This window comes from Carcharhinus amblyrhynchos, chromosome 14 (assembly GCF_965287045.1).
Source record: "Carcharhinus amblyrhynchos chromosome 14, sCarAmb.v2.hapA, whole genome shotgun sequence".
Classification (NCBI taxonomy): domain Eukaryota; kingdom Metazoa; phylum Chordata; class Chondrichthyes; order Carcharhiniformes; family Carcharhinidae; genus Carcharhinus; species Carcharhinus amblyrhynchos.
The window spans coordinates 32,286,033-32,302,943 of NC_137337.1; the positions used below are offsets into that span (position 1 = coordinate 32,286,033).

Genomic DNA, 16,911 nt, shown 5'->3' on the forward strand with positions numbered 1-16,911 from the left:
ACATGCCATCCTGGATTCATGATGACAGATGTAAAAGCACCTGTTTGTTCCCCTAATTGATGAATCCGTTTTCACTATATTCTCCATCATTCATACTACTTGAATACCAGTTGGAGAAAGAGAGAAACTCTGGACTCCTGTTGTACCTGCATGGTCAGTCTTAACTGGTGGTCACCTATTTCTTATTGCACATCCTTGAGCTCCTTTATAGCGACTTCAAGGAAGTTCTTAGCCTGATGGATGTAGCACAGAAATTCCAGCTGCTGCAAAAGCTCCAGAATCTGGAGCCCAAGCTGCTTGGACTAATGATACTTCCTCGCATGTGAGATTGTCAACTTAAATAATGTGTCTTCAAATTTCCATATGGTACAGGGCCCTGCATCAGACTGAGTGCTTTACCATGCCTTTTTTTATTAGAGTATAACCAACTTGCAGAATTAAACTTGAGGCTGAAGTAAATAATGGCTCACTGGTCCCAGCTGCTTCCCTTATGCTGATGTCCTAAAGGTCAGGAAAGCTAACCTTTTGTGATTTCATTTAGTCCCATTACCTATCTGTCAAACATTTTAATTATTTGAAAAATTCAGAGCCCTTTTGTATTAATTTTGTTATGGCATGGTTGATAGTAAATACTGAGCTGCCTAGATTCCAAAGGGTAACTTGAAATAGCTGCCAGAACAGTTTAAGCAATTTATATAGGATGAGGAGAGGTTCTGAATGTGGGTTGTGATGTCCCTGACTACTTATAATGATTTTATGGTGAAATTAATATTTACTAAGGAATAAATAAGAAAGGAATTACACTTGAGCAGTACTTCAAAACAGTTTCACGCGCTCAACTTAACCTCAGAGCTAACCACCTCCTTTTCTATTCAACAATTATTCTTGTAGATCTTTAATATCTATAGAATTCCTACAATTTGTACCACATGGTCACTTTATTTTGTCTTGGGATTCCTTCTGAGGCTGCAAGTCATGAGTTCTTCTGTTCTTGCTTTGTTGACACTGCTTTCTGGGAGTTCCGAGCAGGTACACCTGCTTTCTTCGAGATGTAAGGAGCTACTTCCTCAGGCTTCATGGTTTCTTTAAATATGATTCTTTACTTTGATCTCTCCATTGTTACACTGGGTCTTTTTTGAATTCCTTTCTTTCCAGAATTGATCTAGCTTATTCTTCAGCTCTCAAGGCTTTTAAAAAATTAAACATGCCCCATTTTTATTTCAGTTACTTATACCCATTTTTACAATCTGCATTTATCCCCCTTTGAATTAAAGCAAATCATTCAAATCTACTCCTGCTATTGCCTGATCTAAATCCTGATTGACATTCCTTGTAGTTCATTGCCACACCAAAACCATTTCTTACTGTTTGTTTAGATTCTTGCAGCCACTGTGCCTCTCCTCCAATTAGCCATACTTACAACCCTGCAACAGCTTGTCTTCTAGTCGATACGAAATGTGACTGACACTATGCAAAAGAAAAGTATTCCATTTTCTTCTTGCCTTGGCACTGTTGCTTACTTAAATTTGATCTCCTAGATTTGATTACAGTGTGTTTAATTCAATAATAAACTATCAAATTGGCTTTAGGTTTTATACAAATTAATTGATCTGACTTAATTTTATACTTGATTAATTTGAAGTAGATTAGAAGTTTACCAGTCTATTCACCACATATGACTCTTTGCAGTATGATATAATTCTGTGATTTATCCCCATTGTTATTCGATAACTATTGTTCTTTTTATCTCTACACTATTCTTGGGCTGCTATTGTTCTCACTGTGCTCTTACATTCTGGCTGCTCTTGAAGCACTGCTCCTATCACTGTTTGAATCATTTTCCAACTTAAGCTGTGATGCTTGTGATTAAACTGTGCTTTAAAAATCTATTTTGGTCATGTTTTGTTGTAGTATGTTTCGAGCAGTCCCTGGCATTTTGTTGGAGCCTTTGTTGAGCCTTCTATTGTTAATGAAGCAGTATAATTGATATGGTTGTTTTGATCTGAGTGAATGCAGTGTTCTGTTGTTTTAGTGATTCCCTAGGATGGCTGAATAAAGCTTGATTGGGATAATTGACAAATCAAGTCACATGATTGGAGACAGCTCTGTTTTCAGAGATTTCCAGCTTGATTTTTCAAATGCTGTCTGGACATGATACAGAGAGTAGTCTCTCTTGTTTTCCCATCTCTGGAATTGGAAATTTTGTTGTCTGGATGTTGCTGTTTTGAAAGCTGCAGAGAAAGATTTATTCTTTCCTGTCTTTAAAGTCTAAAGACTGGAAGCTGCTAGAGACTAGGTTTATTTCTCTGTTTTGCTATCTTGAAGATGTACACTCTAAATACTGCTGGCTTGGATTTCTGTCCATAACTGTTACAAAGCTGGAAATATAGTATCCCGTTTCTGGTCTTGGTCTTAACATGCTGATTTTCTTTTTGCAGTATGGTATAACTAATTTTTATGGAAATATTTTACAGGTATTCTTTGTGGATTATGGAAATACTGCAAAAGTTGCTACAAATCTCTTAAGGAACATTCCACCTAATCTTATGGAGCTGCCTTTTCAGGTATAGGTGCCACAGCAGGTTAATTCAATGCCCTTTGTTCAACAAGTAACTGAAAGCAAGGATTAAAGCTAAGCCATCCACTTCTGTGAATAAAGTTGTTAGCCGGCTTTGGTCCTGTTATTTTGAGCAAGGTTTTAAGTTTTGTCCTGCGTTCACAACAAAAGCCTGCAGATTTACAGAATAACAATCCAAAATTGGTAGAACAGCAATCTGGATTTTACAACATCTGTAACACTGCAGGTTTCATTATGAAACAAAATTGGACGCAGAGCCACATGAGGACAGGTGACCAAAAGCTTGGTCAAGGAAGTTGGTTTGAAGAATAAACTAGTGGAGAAATATAAGGGCAGAATATCAAATGTTTGGGGCTTAGGCAGCTAAGCCAGGCTGCTGCTACTTGCCATTGGTGGAATGATGACTATCAGGGATCCACAAAAGGCCGGAATTGGAGGAGTACAATGACCTTGTGTTGTAAAATTGGAAGATGTTAGAGAGGTAGTGAGGTACAAGGCAGTCTTGGGATGGGGATTGAGAATAATGTTGAGAATTCTAAAACTTTCGGTCTTAAAGTCAGTGAGCAAAGAGCTGATCAATGAAAGGTAGGACTGTAGAATACAAGCACCAGAGTTTTCGATGCTCAGCTTATGGAGGATCCAAAGTGGGCTGACTTGGAATAGTTGAGTTTGGAATTAACAAGCATGAATAAGAGTGTAAACAATTAATGAATCTTAATGACAGTTTTCATTTTGAACCTAAGACTTACCCACAGCCAATCATTAGCTGAATTTCTTTCAAGTTGTTCAGGCAAATGGATGGTTAAATCCTCTTAATTGTTGACTTTTTTGTTTCATGCGACCATGGATGATTGCTAAATGGGGAAGTGCTGAGATAAAACATTCAGAACTATTCTAGGCAAATGTATTGGGAAGGCACGATGTGATCCAAACAAAATCAGAATATCTGCAATATTAATTTGAGAATGTTTGGGAATAAATTGCAACATTGGTGATTACACTTTTTTTAAGAAACCAATCGTTCAGTGGCATATCCAGTGAGCAGCTGATCAATATCTACCAAATTTAGTACACAATCTGCTGATTTGGTGGTTGTTCACTGGTTGGTAAAGGGTGCTAAAATTGGCAACATTTTTGAGTTGGAAGAGTAGGTCAGGATTCTCTCCTCATTTTCAGCATTCACTTCTGGACTTGAATGTTTTGGAGGAAATTAAGTGGTGAGGTGGAAAGACAAGTTAAAGGAGTATTTGTTTTCCTATTTTTCCTCATTTTCATTCTATGCACATTAGTTTATGGTAAGTTGTTTTTGGGTTTTCATTAAATGATTCTTTTTGCTTGTAATTGAAATTAAACAGTGATAAAATAGTACCAAATTTCAACTCCCCAGCACCCTAGGACAGAGGTGGAAGAGAGGTAGTTATTATGATGCCTCAAGAATGGTGCTTGAGAGGACAATAAAGCTACTGAAGATGAGGACCATTCTAAGGGTCCCCTGCATTATCCTCCAAAAGTACAAAAGAATGCTTTTATTGGAGCTTTAAAATGAATTAGACTAATTTTAAAGTATCATTATCAAATTCAGAGTTTCCCAATGATAATGCTTTTGGCTAGAATGGCACTTTCTAGCCTCATTTTCTCAAATTCCAGGCCCTTGATGTTTCCAGGCTATGGATTGCTGTACTTGATCCTGGTTTTTCTTTTCAGTTTCCCAACTTGTAATGGTTTTATTTTCTTCTAATGGAGATTTTTGTGTTAAAATGGTAGGTAGCCTACCATTTTCCTTAGAAACAAGTTTTCATATGTTTCATATAATGATATAACTGATCAACTTTCAAATTTTTTTCTGTCACATCTATAAAATTATGCGGTTAGTTGTCAAATTTATATACATTAGTGGTCAGATCTTGAGTTCTAATATTAACAAACTGATTTTCTCTCGTGTTCAGGCTCTTCAATGTCAGATTTGCAACTTGCGTCCTTCCGCATATTCTCTGATACATGGGGATCAGTGGAGTGCCAAGGCCAGGGGACGATTCAGCTCCCTGGTGAAAAATCGTGTACTGCTTGTGAAAGTTTTCTCCATTGTGCACAATGTGCTACGTGTAGACCTCAGCATACAGTCTTCAAATGTTGACTGTAATGTGCGGGAAATTCTCATTAGTGAAGGTTTTGCTGAATCAGCTGAAGAGACGTATGAATCAAAGGTTTGATGATTGCAAGTTAATACTGTTCTGCTACAAATTTAATGTACAAACTGACACAGTTCCAATTATGAGAGAGGTTGCTGAAGGAGTGAGCAGATTGAAGATGATTTGGGAGAAGGATTCTGAGTCAGTGGTGTATTGACAGTTGGACTGAAGGACTGCTGAGTTGAGTTACATGGGAGGGAGAAAGACGAGCTTCTGAGTATGTCTATTTGGGGAGGTGGGTTGGGCAATAGTGTGCTGGTGAGCAGTGTGAAGCATCTGGCAGCAGTATGGAGATTTGAAGGAGCAATGTACACAACATTGAATCAAGGAAGCAAAGTAAAATATTTTATACATGGAATGTTGAGAGGTATAGTTTTGTATTTGGGCAAGTAGACTATTCAGCCCTTCAAGCCTGCTGTGCCATTCAGTATGACTGGCTGATTGCCAATTTCAATATCTTGATCTCCCTTTCCCCCGTATCACTTGATCCCTTTAGCCCTAAGAGCTGTTTCTAATTTCTTGAAAGTTAAGAGGGAGATAAGAATGTTTTCTGATTCATTTGTGTCTTTGGAACACTCTTCCCCCTCAAGGTGGAGGCAGGGTCATATTTTTAAGGCACATTCTTGACTAACAAGGGAGTGAAAGGGTAGCGGGGTAGGCAAGAATGTGGAATTGAGGCCACAGTGAAATTGGCCATGATTTTAGTGACTGGTGGTTTAGACTTAAGGGACTGAATGGTTGATGCTTCCTAATTCATATTCATACACATTGTTAAAATAAATTTGTTGACATTGAGAATCACATCCAGGGAACCATGGACTACAACCATGTGGCCAAGGCAAGATGCTAGTAGGTGAGCTGGATACCTTTGTGAATAAGAAGAGTTATCACTCCATGAACGTTCAGACAATATGCAGCCAGATTCAGCAAGTCTGTGTAAGATACCCTGATGGTTCCCATGATACATACCTAGAATAGTCTCAGATTCCAAGGTTGTTCGTGGTCCAGCTTGTCTTAGCAGCTGTTCGGTAACAACCGGTATCGATTACAACTCCCGCACTGTAGGACAGAGGCGGAAGAGAGGTACAATTATTGTCATGCCTCAGAAGGATGGTGCTTGAGAGGACAGTTGAGCGACTGAAGATGAGGTTCTGCTTTCTGGACCGTTCTAGGGTCCCTGCAATATCCTCCAAAGCACATGCCCCTTATTGCTGTGGTATACTGAACTCCACACAATTACTGGGGAGATAGTGACATTGTTACTAGACTAGTAATCAAGAGACTCAGGGAAATACCCTGGGGACGTGAGTTCAAAACCTATCATGTCAGAAGGTGAAATTTGAATTAAATAAAACGCTGCAATTATATGTCTAATGATGTCTGTGAACCCATTGTCACTGTTGTAAAAATCCATCTGGTTACTCATATCTATTAGGCAAGGATGACATATTTCCTTTCCTGTGTGTAACTCCAGGTCCACAGCAATGTTAGTTGCCCTCAGGGTTGGAAAATAAATGCTGGTCCAGCCAGCGATGTCCACATCCCATGAACAAATCAGAAAAAATCTGCCACTGGCACGTGAAAATGAGAACATTGATTCAGCACTTCTGTAGTGAGGCTGTCAAGGCTTCTGTCTCAGTCCATGGTACCATCTCCTTCACACAAGTTTCTGAGAAGGCAATGATGTGACCCCAATGCTGCCTCACAACCTTTGATAAAGTTTGCTGTACCTGTTTAACAAAGCATTGAAGAGGCCTGCACCTATGAAAAACATGAAGGACACAAATCATTACAAAACAATATTTATATTTTCCCCAGACTTGCAAAGAAGGAACACAATATAAAATGGTCAGGACAGTTGTAGAAAAAGAAAATATTAATTTGATGAAATGAACAAAAGTCACCTGTGAAAATGCATCCTGTTCATGGTGCCTTAAACATACACGTGTGAGTACTGTGTTTTGGTACCCTTCCCTCACTTGCAGTGGCATTGGAAGCAGATTGCTGACATTATTGGTCGGCCTGTGGCTGGTGGGGCTTGAGCGACGAGGTTGGGCACTCCTCGTGTTGTAACCTCAGAAGATACCAAGGCCATTGACAGAGGGACAGAGGAAATTCTGCCATCATCTTTTGTGCTATGAGGGCATTGGTGAGGCCGCAGCTGGAGTACTGTGTGCAGTTTTGGGCGCCGCACCTGCGCAAAGATATTTTGGCCTTGGAAGGAGTGCAGAGGAGGTTTACTAGGCTGATACCGGAGTTGAGGGGGTTGAGCTATGAGGAGAGGCTGAATAAACTAGGCTTGTACTCGTTGGAGTTTAGAAGAATGAGGGGAGATCTCATTGAGATGTATAAGATGATGAATGGGATGGATAGGATAGAGGTGGAGAGACTCTTCCCGCTCAAAAAAGACAGTAGGACTAGGGGGCACAGTCTCAAGATAAAGGGGGGGCGTTTTAGAACGGAGTTGAGGAGGAACTTCTTCACTCAAAGGGTGGTGAATCTCTGGAATTCTCTACCCGTTGAAGTGGTGGAGGCTGCCTCGCTAAATATTTTCAAGAAGCGGGTTGATGGGTTTTTGATGAGAGGGGATTAAGGGTTATGGGGAGAGGGCCGGAAAGTGGAACTGAGCCACGACAGATCAGCCATGATCTTATTGAATGGTGGGGCAGGCTCGAAGGGCCAGATGGCCTACCCCTGCTCCTATTTCTTATGTTCTTATGAGAGGGTCACACAGAGATGACATACAGCTCGTTTGTCAGAATGAAGCATGTCTAGATCTTCCTGCTCATCATTGGACCAGCATCAAGTAAAGAGACTAGGTGCCTCATCCATCTCTGACAGGACTTGCAGGTACCTGTGCAACCCCAAGATTCTGTCTCTGAGAGTTGCCACTTTCTCAATAGAGGAGGCTTGGTATTCAAGGTCAGTACAGTGTTCAAGCTCTTTCATGTCCATCAATGGACTCTTTCATTGCAGATATAATGGCACACAAACCTTCTGAGACCTCTAGTAGGTCTTCCTCCGTGTCCTGCTGGACATCTTAATATCTACTGCCTGACGGATGATTCCAGAGGCTCACCATCTGTCTTGCACTCTGCATGATTCTTGCTTTCAGCAATCTTCCTGATTGCTGGTGCCCTGGGTACTCTCTGCCAGCTCCTCCAGTGAATGTGATTGTCCTCATCACAGTTCATTTCTACGTGAGCCAACATGCTATAGTCCATCAAAATGCCTGTTTCTGCACTAGTAGTTGGTGCTGAGTGGACGTGATGTGGGTGCATTGCTCGCTGATTCCTCTAAAGGTGTTGGGAGGCTCCTTAGCATCAGCACTGACTCCTGATGAAGGCGCTTCTGCGGGGGCGACAGATTATATCATTAAGAACATCCTCACCATGTCTTTCAAGCACAATGGTAGCTTGCTTCAACAGAAAGGTGCCGAACTGAGGCACTGTGACTTGCCAACCTATGGGAATGCTGGATTTGCTCTTCTCACTGAAGGTGCCACACGCCAATCCTTGCAGATTCCCCAAATCTCTCTCCTACCCACTGGATGTTTCCTGTTCTCAGACACCTGATAATTTTGCTGCAGGGCATCCATCTCAAATGTAGACAAGACCAGGGATGCTAGAAACCCCACTGCCTTTTGTGTATGCTCCATTGCTTCTAAACATGAATAAGTACTTTCATTAGTCCAACCTTTACCTGCTGCAGCAGCCTTCCCCCAGAAGAGCCAGCTTCAGTTGCTCATTGGACTGGGACTCCACACTTAAGCAAACAGACAAGGTGAGCAACCAAGTCTCCCGCCCTTTGGCACTCTACATTTCTCATTCCTGAGTCCACCTTATGTCCACTCTTCAAGGCATCTATATTCAGCTCTTTGTCAAGTTGGCGCTCAGCCTTGTGGAGTGCAGAAGATAACTGAACTGTTTCTCAACAGTGGATCCATGCTTAGTGCACCACATCATGCCCACTGCACCTGCACAGCCTACTTACCTGGTGGTGTGGCCTCCTCTTGTTATCCTGCAGTACAGGTATTTCATGCTGGACACTCTTTGCCTCTACTGTTGTCTGAAAATCATGGGCCTGAATGCCCACCAGCATTGGCAGCTTTTCTGCTTGCCCACTAGGCACTGAGGCTGCCACATGCCAAAGCTTCCACTCTCTGTGATAGTTACGATAGGCTCCTCCCTATATCTTTGCAGCCCTCAAAACTGGCTGGGCTTTTTTCATACTTCCCTCGGGTAACCATTGGTTTCAGCACCTATCATGCTGCTGGCCTTGATCATGATGTAGAGATGCCGGCGTTGGACTGGGCTTATCTCATCGACACCACAAACTGCTGGATCCAAGTGGAGAGGATCTCCAAGAAGATTGTGCATATTGACGTTTACCCCTGCCCTTGTGGCAGTGTTGCACCAATGTTGTGCTGCTTTTCACACGAGCCAGCCCTTAGTTGACTGGCCAGCATGAAATTGCATCTTTCTGATGTTTACAGGTGGAAGCAGACACTGGCAGCTTCTTGGCCTGCTGATCATGTGCACTCAGAGTGCAAAATTCAGGCTGTGTTGCCTCTGCTGTTATTTCCCTCATCAGAAAAAGTAGCTTCTTCATTCTGCTTAACTTTTTAACACCTCCAATCAGATCACTTTTCGATTTCTTATACTCAAGCCCACATCAGGCCATGTTTACATTACCTGTTTTCATAACTTAATCTCTTAACCTCCTTACTCTACCTGCTACTCCTCAATATGCCAAACTCTCACTGTACCTTTTAATGACTGTGTTCAACTGCACACAATACTTTTACCACTTTATGCTATTCACCCCAGTCACCACCTGTCACTCAAATCCTCCCTATTTCCCTCTCGGAACTACACTAGTACTGCATAATGATGCCTTTCCTGAGACGCTGGTGGGTGTCGTTTATAGGCCCCCAAATAATGATCTGGAGGTGGGGCGGGCTGTTAACGTGCAAATAAATGCAGCGTGCAGGAATGGGACGGCGATAATTATGGGGGATTTCAATCTACATATTGATAGGTCGACCCATGTTGGACGCGCTGGGCTTGAGGAGGAGTTCTTGGAATGCTGCCGGAATAGTTTCCTCGAACAGTGTGTGTTGGAGCCAACGAGGGAGCGAGCTATCTTGGATCTGGTGTTATGTAATGAGGCGGGTAGAATTAGGGACCTTGTGGTGAAGGATCCTCTTGGGAAGAGTGATCATTGTATGGTGGAGTTTCTGATGCAGATGGAGGAGGAGAAAGTGGGTTCCCGGACATGTGTCCTTTGTTTGAACAGAGGGGAGTACGGTAGGATGAGAGAGGAATTGGCGAATGTTGACTGGGGGAGCGCGTTGGAAGGTAGGTCTGCTGAGGAACAGCGGAGGATCTTTAAGGAGATCTTTCTTGGTGCTCAGCAGAAATTTATTCCGATGGTTAAAAAGGATCGTAGGAGGAGAGATAATCAGCCGTGGATAACAAAGGAGGTAAAGGAAAGTGTTGAATTAAAAGCGGATGCGTTTAGAGTAGCTAAGAGTAGTGGGCGAGAAGAGGATTGGGAGAGGTTTAAATGTCAACAAAGAATGACAAAGAAGTTGATAAAGAAGGGTAGGAGAAACTATGAAGCTGGGCTAGCGCTTAATATAAAAAAGGATAGCGAGAGTTTTTATAAATACATAAAAAGGAAGAGGCTGGCTAGGGTGAACGTTGGACCCTTAGAGGATGAGAGGGGGGACTTAGTGGTAGGGGATGGGGAAATGGCTGAGGCCCTGAATAACTTTTTTGTTTCGGTCTTCACGGAGGAGGATGTGAATAATTTGCCAGGTGTTAGCGATGGAAAGATGGTAGGAGTGGAGGGCCTGAATGACATTATTGTTACTAGAGAGGCGGTGCTCAACAGACTGGAGGGACTGATTGTGGACAAGTCCCCAGGACTGGATGGAATGCATCCAAGGGTTCTGAAGGAAATGGCGGAGGTGATAGTGGACGCCTTGGTGATTATTTTCCAAACCTCGCTGGATTTCGGGGAAGTGCCGGAAGATTGGAAAACGGCTAATGTTACGCTGTAGTTTAAGAAGGGTGGTAGGCAAAAGGCGGGGAATTATAGGCCGGTTAGTTTAACGTCTGTTGTAGGAAAAATGTTAGAATCCGTGATCAAGGAGAAAATAGCGAGGCATCTTGAGAATTGTTTGGTAGAGCAGACGCAGCACGGTTTCGTTAAAGGGAAGTCATGTCTGACCAATTTATTGGAGTTCTATGAGGATGTGTCTGGGGCGGTAGATAGAGGAGAGCCGGTGGATGTGGTCTGTCTTGATTTTCAGAAGGCGTTTGACAAGGTGCCTCACGAGATTATTACAGAAGGGGGCATGGAGTTGGGGGTAGGGTGTTAGCGTGGGTAGAGGATTGGCTGTCAAATAGGAGGCAGAGAGTGGGGGTCAATGGGTGCTATTCGGATTGGCAGTTGGTGACTAGCGGAGTGCCCCAGGGGTTGGTGCTGGGGCCTCAGCTATTCACCATTTATATAGATGATCTGGAGGAGGGAACCGAGTGTATGGTGTTGAAATTTGCTGATGACTCCAAGATTGGTGGAACGGCGAATTGTGCGGAGGGTGTGGAGAGTCTGCAGAAGGATCTAGATAGGCTGGGCGAATGGGCCAGGAACTGACAAATGGAATTTAATGTTGGCAAATGTGAGGTTGTCCACTTTGGTAGGAATAATGGTAGGAAGGACTATTACTTAAGTGGCGAAAAACTGCAGCAGGCGACGGTGCAGAGGGACCTCGGGGTCCTTGTGCATGAGTCGCAAAAACCCAGCCTGCAGGTGCAGCAGGTGGTCAGGAAGGCTAATGGGATGCTGGCCTTCATAGCGAGGGGGATTGAATATAAAAGTAGGGAGGTCTTGCTGCAGCTGTATAGGGCACTGGTGAGGCCGCAGCTGGAGTACTGTGTGCAGTTTTGGTCGCCGCACTTAGGCAAGGATATTTTGGCCTTGGAGGGAGTGCAGAGGAGGTTTACTAGGCTGATTCCGGAGTTGAGGGGGTTGAACTATGAGGAGAGGCTGAATAAAGTAGGCTTGTACTCGTTAGACTTGAGAAGAATGAGGGGAGATCTCATTGAGACGTATAAGATGTTGAATGGGATGGATAGGATAGAGGTGGAGAGGCTCTTCCCGCTCAAAGAACGGTAGGACTAGAGGGCACAGCCTCAAGATAAAGGGGGGGCAGTTTAGAACGGAGTTGAGGAGGAACTTCTTCACTGAAAGGGTGGTGAATCTCTGGAATTCTCTGCCCGTTGAAGTGGTGGAGGCTGCCTCGCTAAATATTTTTAAGATGCGGGTTGATAGGTTTTTGATAGGCAAGGGGATTAAGGGTTATGGGGAGAGGGCGGGAATGTTGAACTGAGCCACGACAGATCAGCCATGATCTTATTGAATGGCGGGGCAGGCTCGAAGGGCTAGATGGCCTACTCCTGCTCCTATTTCTTATGTTCTTATGAGACTTAGTCCTACAACACCTTTCCAAACCTAGCAAATCCCCTCTGAAACACCATATCCTTTCACTTGACATCATCACCTATATTATATATGTAACTTGTAATTTTCCATCAACAGTGCCACAGCAGGCCTGCTATTTCCTTTAACAAGAATTTGATTTTCTGGCTTGAAAGGAGCAAAGCTCCAATATATTAAAGTAATCCATTAAATTGTATGGTACCGAAGAGTGCATCATCCAGTTTTGGCCAGTTCCACAGGAGATTTGCTGGTATTGTTATGACACCAGTTGAAACTACTGGACAAGTCAGATCCTAGGGTGGAACTTGGCCTGATAGATTATAACATTTATGTTTTAAGAAACGTGGAGGATGGCTACTGAATAATCTCAAATCTGCTGGTGAATGTTTAATACAAGAATGAAACATTTATTAAATTAAAAAGAATAATATTAGTCCTTCATGTACAACTATATTTTTACAGATATATACAGATTCATAAGGATAACATGAGTTATAATATGTCTTATACTTTGATGTTCACAGTAAGTGAACAATCTATGTAAACCTGTGGTCTCCAATCTTTTTAAGCACAAGATCTAATCTTAAAAATTTAACTTTTTTTAAAACACCCAAAATGTACTTGTGCATAATACCTATTATTAATATGTATCACACCATATGAGTGCGCTGTGAAGTCTGAGTTGTAGCGTGAGATGGCCAATCTCATGCCCATCAGATGGGTGTGATGATTTTCATCGGGGTGGGGGGGAAGTGAAAACCACCTCCCGAGGTATGTGGAACCAAAGTAGGCCTTCACCATGAGTGCACATGATATCAGTTGACCAAGCTTTCAGCTCTCTCATTTTGCATGGTGATTATTTCCACATCAAGTCCACTGCTTTGTTCAAAAGCCTGCTGAAATTTTGCTGTCAGTTCTCTTCCAAGTCCACTTGAAGAAAAGGATGAGAAAGTGATTTGTTTCACCTTGTATAACTCCTGAAATCATCCGTTGAATTGCTTTCAGTTTGTTCGGGTAGTCACAACTTTTTTGGATGGAACCCTTTCTGTTTGACCTGTTGTTGGATTTTCTCCAGAATTGGGCAGTGCTCAGTAATTTTGCTCTTTAACTGGGAAGATCAAAGGCCCAATTTCAGCTTGTGTGCGTTCACAGCACTGATCATGTCTGGCAAGTCTCTGTCCCTTTCCTGCAGTTCATGGTTCTGTTCCTTCCATTTTGCACTTGCATCTGTAAGAAATGCCAAGTCTAGCAACCAGACATTATCTGATAGCTCGTTATACATCACACTTCTTCATTTAAGACAAGTGACAATTTAGTGGAGCAGATCTAAAAATCTCTGGAGGACTTTTCAACTTAATCACCTCTCATCTGCATGAAGGATTAGATTACCATAGGTGATATCAAGCTCAATGATTAACGATTAATCAAGTGGTATTGCAGAGCATTGGCACAGCTTATGTTGACAATCTTGACAACAGCAATCAATATGAGAAAAGTCGATAACCTTACTCCCTAGTGCTTGTTGGTGGATAACAGTGGTCATTTGACAAAGGAGGTGAATTCAGGATCGTTTCTGCAAAGTGCAATAAAGCCTGCATTGACATCCAGCGTTGATGGTGCACCATTAGTTGTGATTGAAATTAGTTTTTTACTCGGTGTTTTTCTCAGTTTATATTTGTTGTATACATCACTTGATGTCCTCTCTTTGAGTGGTAAAAGAGTCAGGAAGTCCTCCTTTAGTTTTGCATCTTCAAATGCCTGCGAATGAAAGCCATCAGCTAGGCTAGATCCATCATGCCTACTAACTGATCTGCAGTGAGAAGCATACACACTGTTGAGACACTATCCTTCTAACTGCTTTTAAAGCATCAAGGGGCATACTCTTGATGGCTGTCATAATTTTATTTTTGTTTATAAAGTTTCTGAACCATGTGCCGACAGCAACCATCATCACTTCCTTGATAACTTTGCCATCGGTGAATGGCTTCTTATGTTTTGCCAGCAGATGACTAATGCAGAAAGTTACCTTTTTGCTAGCCTTGCCTTTAGCTACTGGTTTTAAAAAGAGTGACTATTGAACTTGCAACATTTGCTTTTACTCCAACTTTTTGTCCAAATGGTGCTGTTTAAAGGGAAATTTCCTTGAAATTTTGCATGCATTATCTCATGCCATTCCAAGTTACTTCTTTTACTCAAAGTTAGTCTCTGACAAATGAGATAAATGGTCTTGCCTTTGACATTCATAAAAAGAAATTCACTTTCCCGTCGCTGGTGGAAATGATGATGATTCGCTCTCTTGGAGGTTCCTGGTTCCTCATTCATAATTTTGTCTTCACCCACTAAGTCCATATTTTGGTGCCTATGATTCGGCAGTCAGAACTGATACTACAAGAAGCCTGAGCTTCGTGCATTTTTGGAGTGGTTTGGTAGTCAATGAGTTGATTAGCGCGTCATCACAAGAAGCCCAAATTCTATGCGTTTTCAGCAGCTGTTCAACAGTCAGTAACGATCAACTTATTGAGACTCTGGATCAATTGCAATCGACAATTTGGAAACCACTTGTGTAAACCAAATGACACATCCACACCCTGAAACCAGTTTGACAGATGCTATGGATCGTTTATCAGCTTCCCTCAGATGCGTATCACACTGAGCCAACTGGTCTCACTGAACTCCTCCTTTATCCTGAGGGTTTCCAATCTCAACTCTCAAGGACTCACCTTGGAACGTTCTCCCAAATGATGCTTTCACTTGGTTGTCTTCAACAAAGATCAATCTCCTGGGTCTTGTTCTGTCCTTCCAATGTTCCTCTCTCCTAGATTGCCACATGCATTCAAGCTTCACCTCTTTCACCCTGATATTCAGCCATGTCAACAGATCAGCACTGTTTCACAGGCCCGTAGTAAGGCGTCATGTACCTTTGGCTGTCTCCTTGCATCTTCTGGCTGCTCACAGGCCGATTTTGCTTTTAGTCTCCTTCCTGCAGCTTTTTTTGTTTAATTCGGAGCCTTCTCTGCTCTTCACTGAATGGGACTTGCATTCGATCCCTGTCCTTGTTCATTGACTTAGCTGTTGTCTTGGGACTTTTCCTCCCCACTGTGACATTTTTGTGCTTCTTCCTTAATTTGAGACTTGTTATTTGTCCCTTTTCTGTACTGCTTATTTTGGCAGTTGACTTTTTTTGTCCCTGTGGGCCTGTTGTTAGGCAACAGCATTTTCTTCTGCTTCAGGAGTCATAAAATCGCATTAGAAAGCAGGCATCTTTTAAAGTGAAGCCAAGAGGCTTCCTCTTAACACATGAATACAGAACCTTGAACTTAAAACAATAGCTCATTCCTAACCCTGTCAAATACAACTTATTTAACTATGTCTATTTCCTAACATAACAAATCTCTACCTTCATTATTCGTCTTTATAGATGCAATTAAAATCTTTACAGTCAATTAAAATATTGACTAACAAATGATTGATGCTTCTGTACATGATTTTATCTTCACACTTCCTTCTGTAAAGGCATTGGTTCTTTTCCAATTTCTGATTCCATGATTTTGCATATTCTCTGGTAGGTTGCTTGCAAGGTTGTGTGAGCTTTATGCACTGGGAAAGGGTATTACGAGCAAACATGCAGGGTAGCAACCCATCAGCAAAACACCATCTTATTTACATGCAGGTGGTCCCGTTTGTAGTTGTGGGATTTATTGTCAACTGCCAATTTTCGCTCCCAAAGTATGATTGTTGAGGCTGCCTGAGATGAGCTATCTTGTTAGATCTAGCCTGGGATGTTTTTGGTTCAGGACACATACAAACAAATATTTCAAGATATCAGCTGCCTTTGTTTTTCTGCTTTCTGTATAGAAGGATAATCAGGGGTTATAGGGAGCTTGCAGGAAAGTGGAGTTAAGGCAACAGTCAGATCTCGGGTGATCATATGGCTTATTCCTATGTTTGCTTTGCGTGTTCTTGCATTGTTTCATTTAGTACAAAAAAAACCATAACACATTGCTGATGTTGGGATGTGAATATGTTTTACATCCAGATAAGTCATGAGCAGCTGAAGACCATGTTCCAGTCCCCTCTCCAGGAAAAGTTCAGCTTAAATCAACAAACCATGTGGACCCAGAAGGAAGAAGACTGGAAGCTAGTTGAAGCATTAGTAAAGAAGTTTTCCTCTTCTAAACTTGGTTTTCCAATTTCTAAGGTTGAATAATTGTTTCCACTAAAATGACAAACATTTGGAAATAAGAAATATGAACTGCTTTTTTAAAATTGAAGAACTTTACAGGAAAGTCGATTTACTGACTCAATTGTCTTCTCATGTCTGCCAGGTCAATTTGCATGGTCCCTTCAATCCCTGTGAGACCAGGTTTCATAGCATGACTACTATGTCCAGATTCAGGTATTGGAAAAAGAGTAATTCCAGGGTACAATGTTTATTGTTCCTTTTGAACTGAATAATTATGTTTTGCATTCAAAGAATAGAATTTTTTTATGTAGCTACTTCGATGTATTTGTGTATGAAGAATTCCACTCGGCCATTTTTCAAATTAATCTCAAGAACATCTGCCCTAACAGTGTAGTCCCATCACAGCAATAGCAATGCCATTATTCATGATGCATTAGTAGTGTGCCATTTTA

The 16,911-nt window shown here is 42.0% G+C and overlaps 1 protein-coding gene across 8 annotated transcripts in view; it reads left to right on the plus strand.

The window, feature by feature from the left end:
* tdrd9 (tudor domain containing 9) overlaps positions 1–16,911 on the plus strand; it is a 131,659-nt gene that overhangs the window by 93,475 nt on the left and 21,273 nt on the right. For 6 of the 8 annotated variants that reach the window (XM_080202593.1, XM_080202592.1, XM_080202596.1 and 3 more), the window contains 4 exons: positions 2,475–2,564; positions 4,525–4,782; positions 16,313–16,474; positions 16,602–16,672. In XM_080202593.1, coding sequence (XP_080058719.1) covers positions 2,475–2,564; positions 4,525–4,782; positions 16,313–16,474; positions 16,602–16,672 — 581 coding nt within the window. The remainder of the gene's footprint in view (positions 1–2,474; positions 2,565–4,524; positions 4,783–16,312; positions 16,475–16,601; positions 16,673–16,911) is intronic. The other 2 variants (XM_080202594.1, XM_080202600.1) reach the window with 2 other exon arrangements.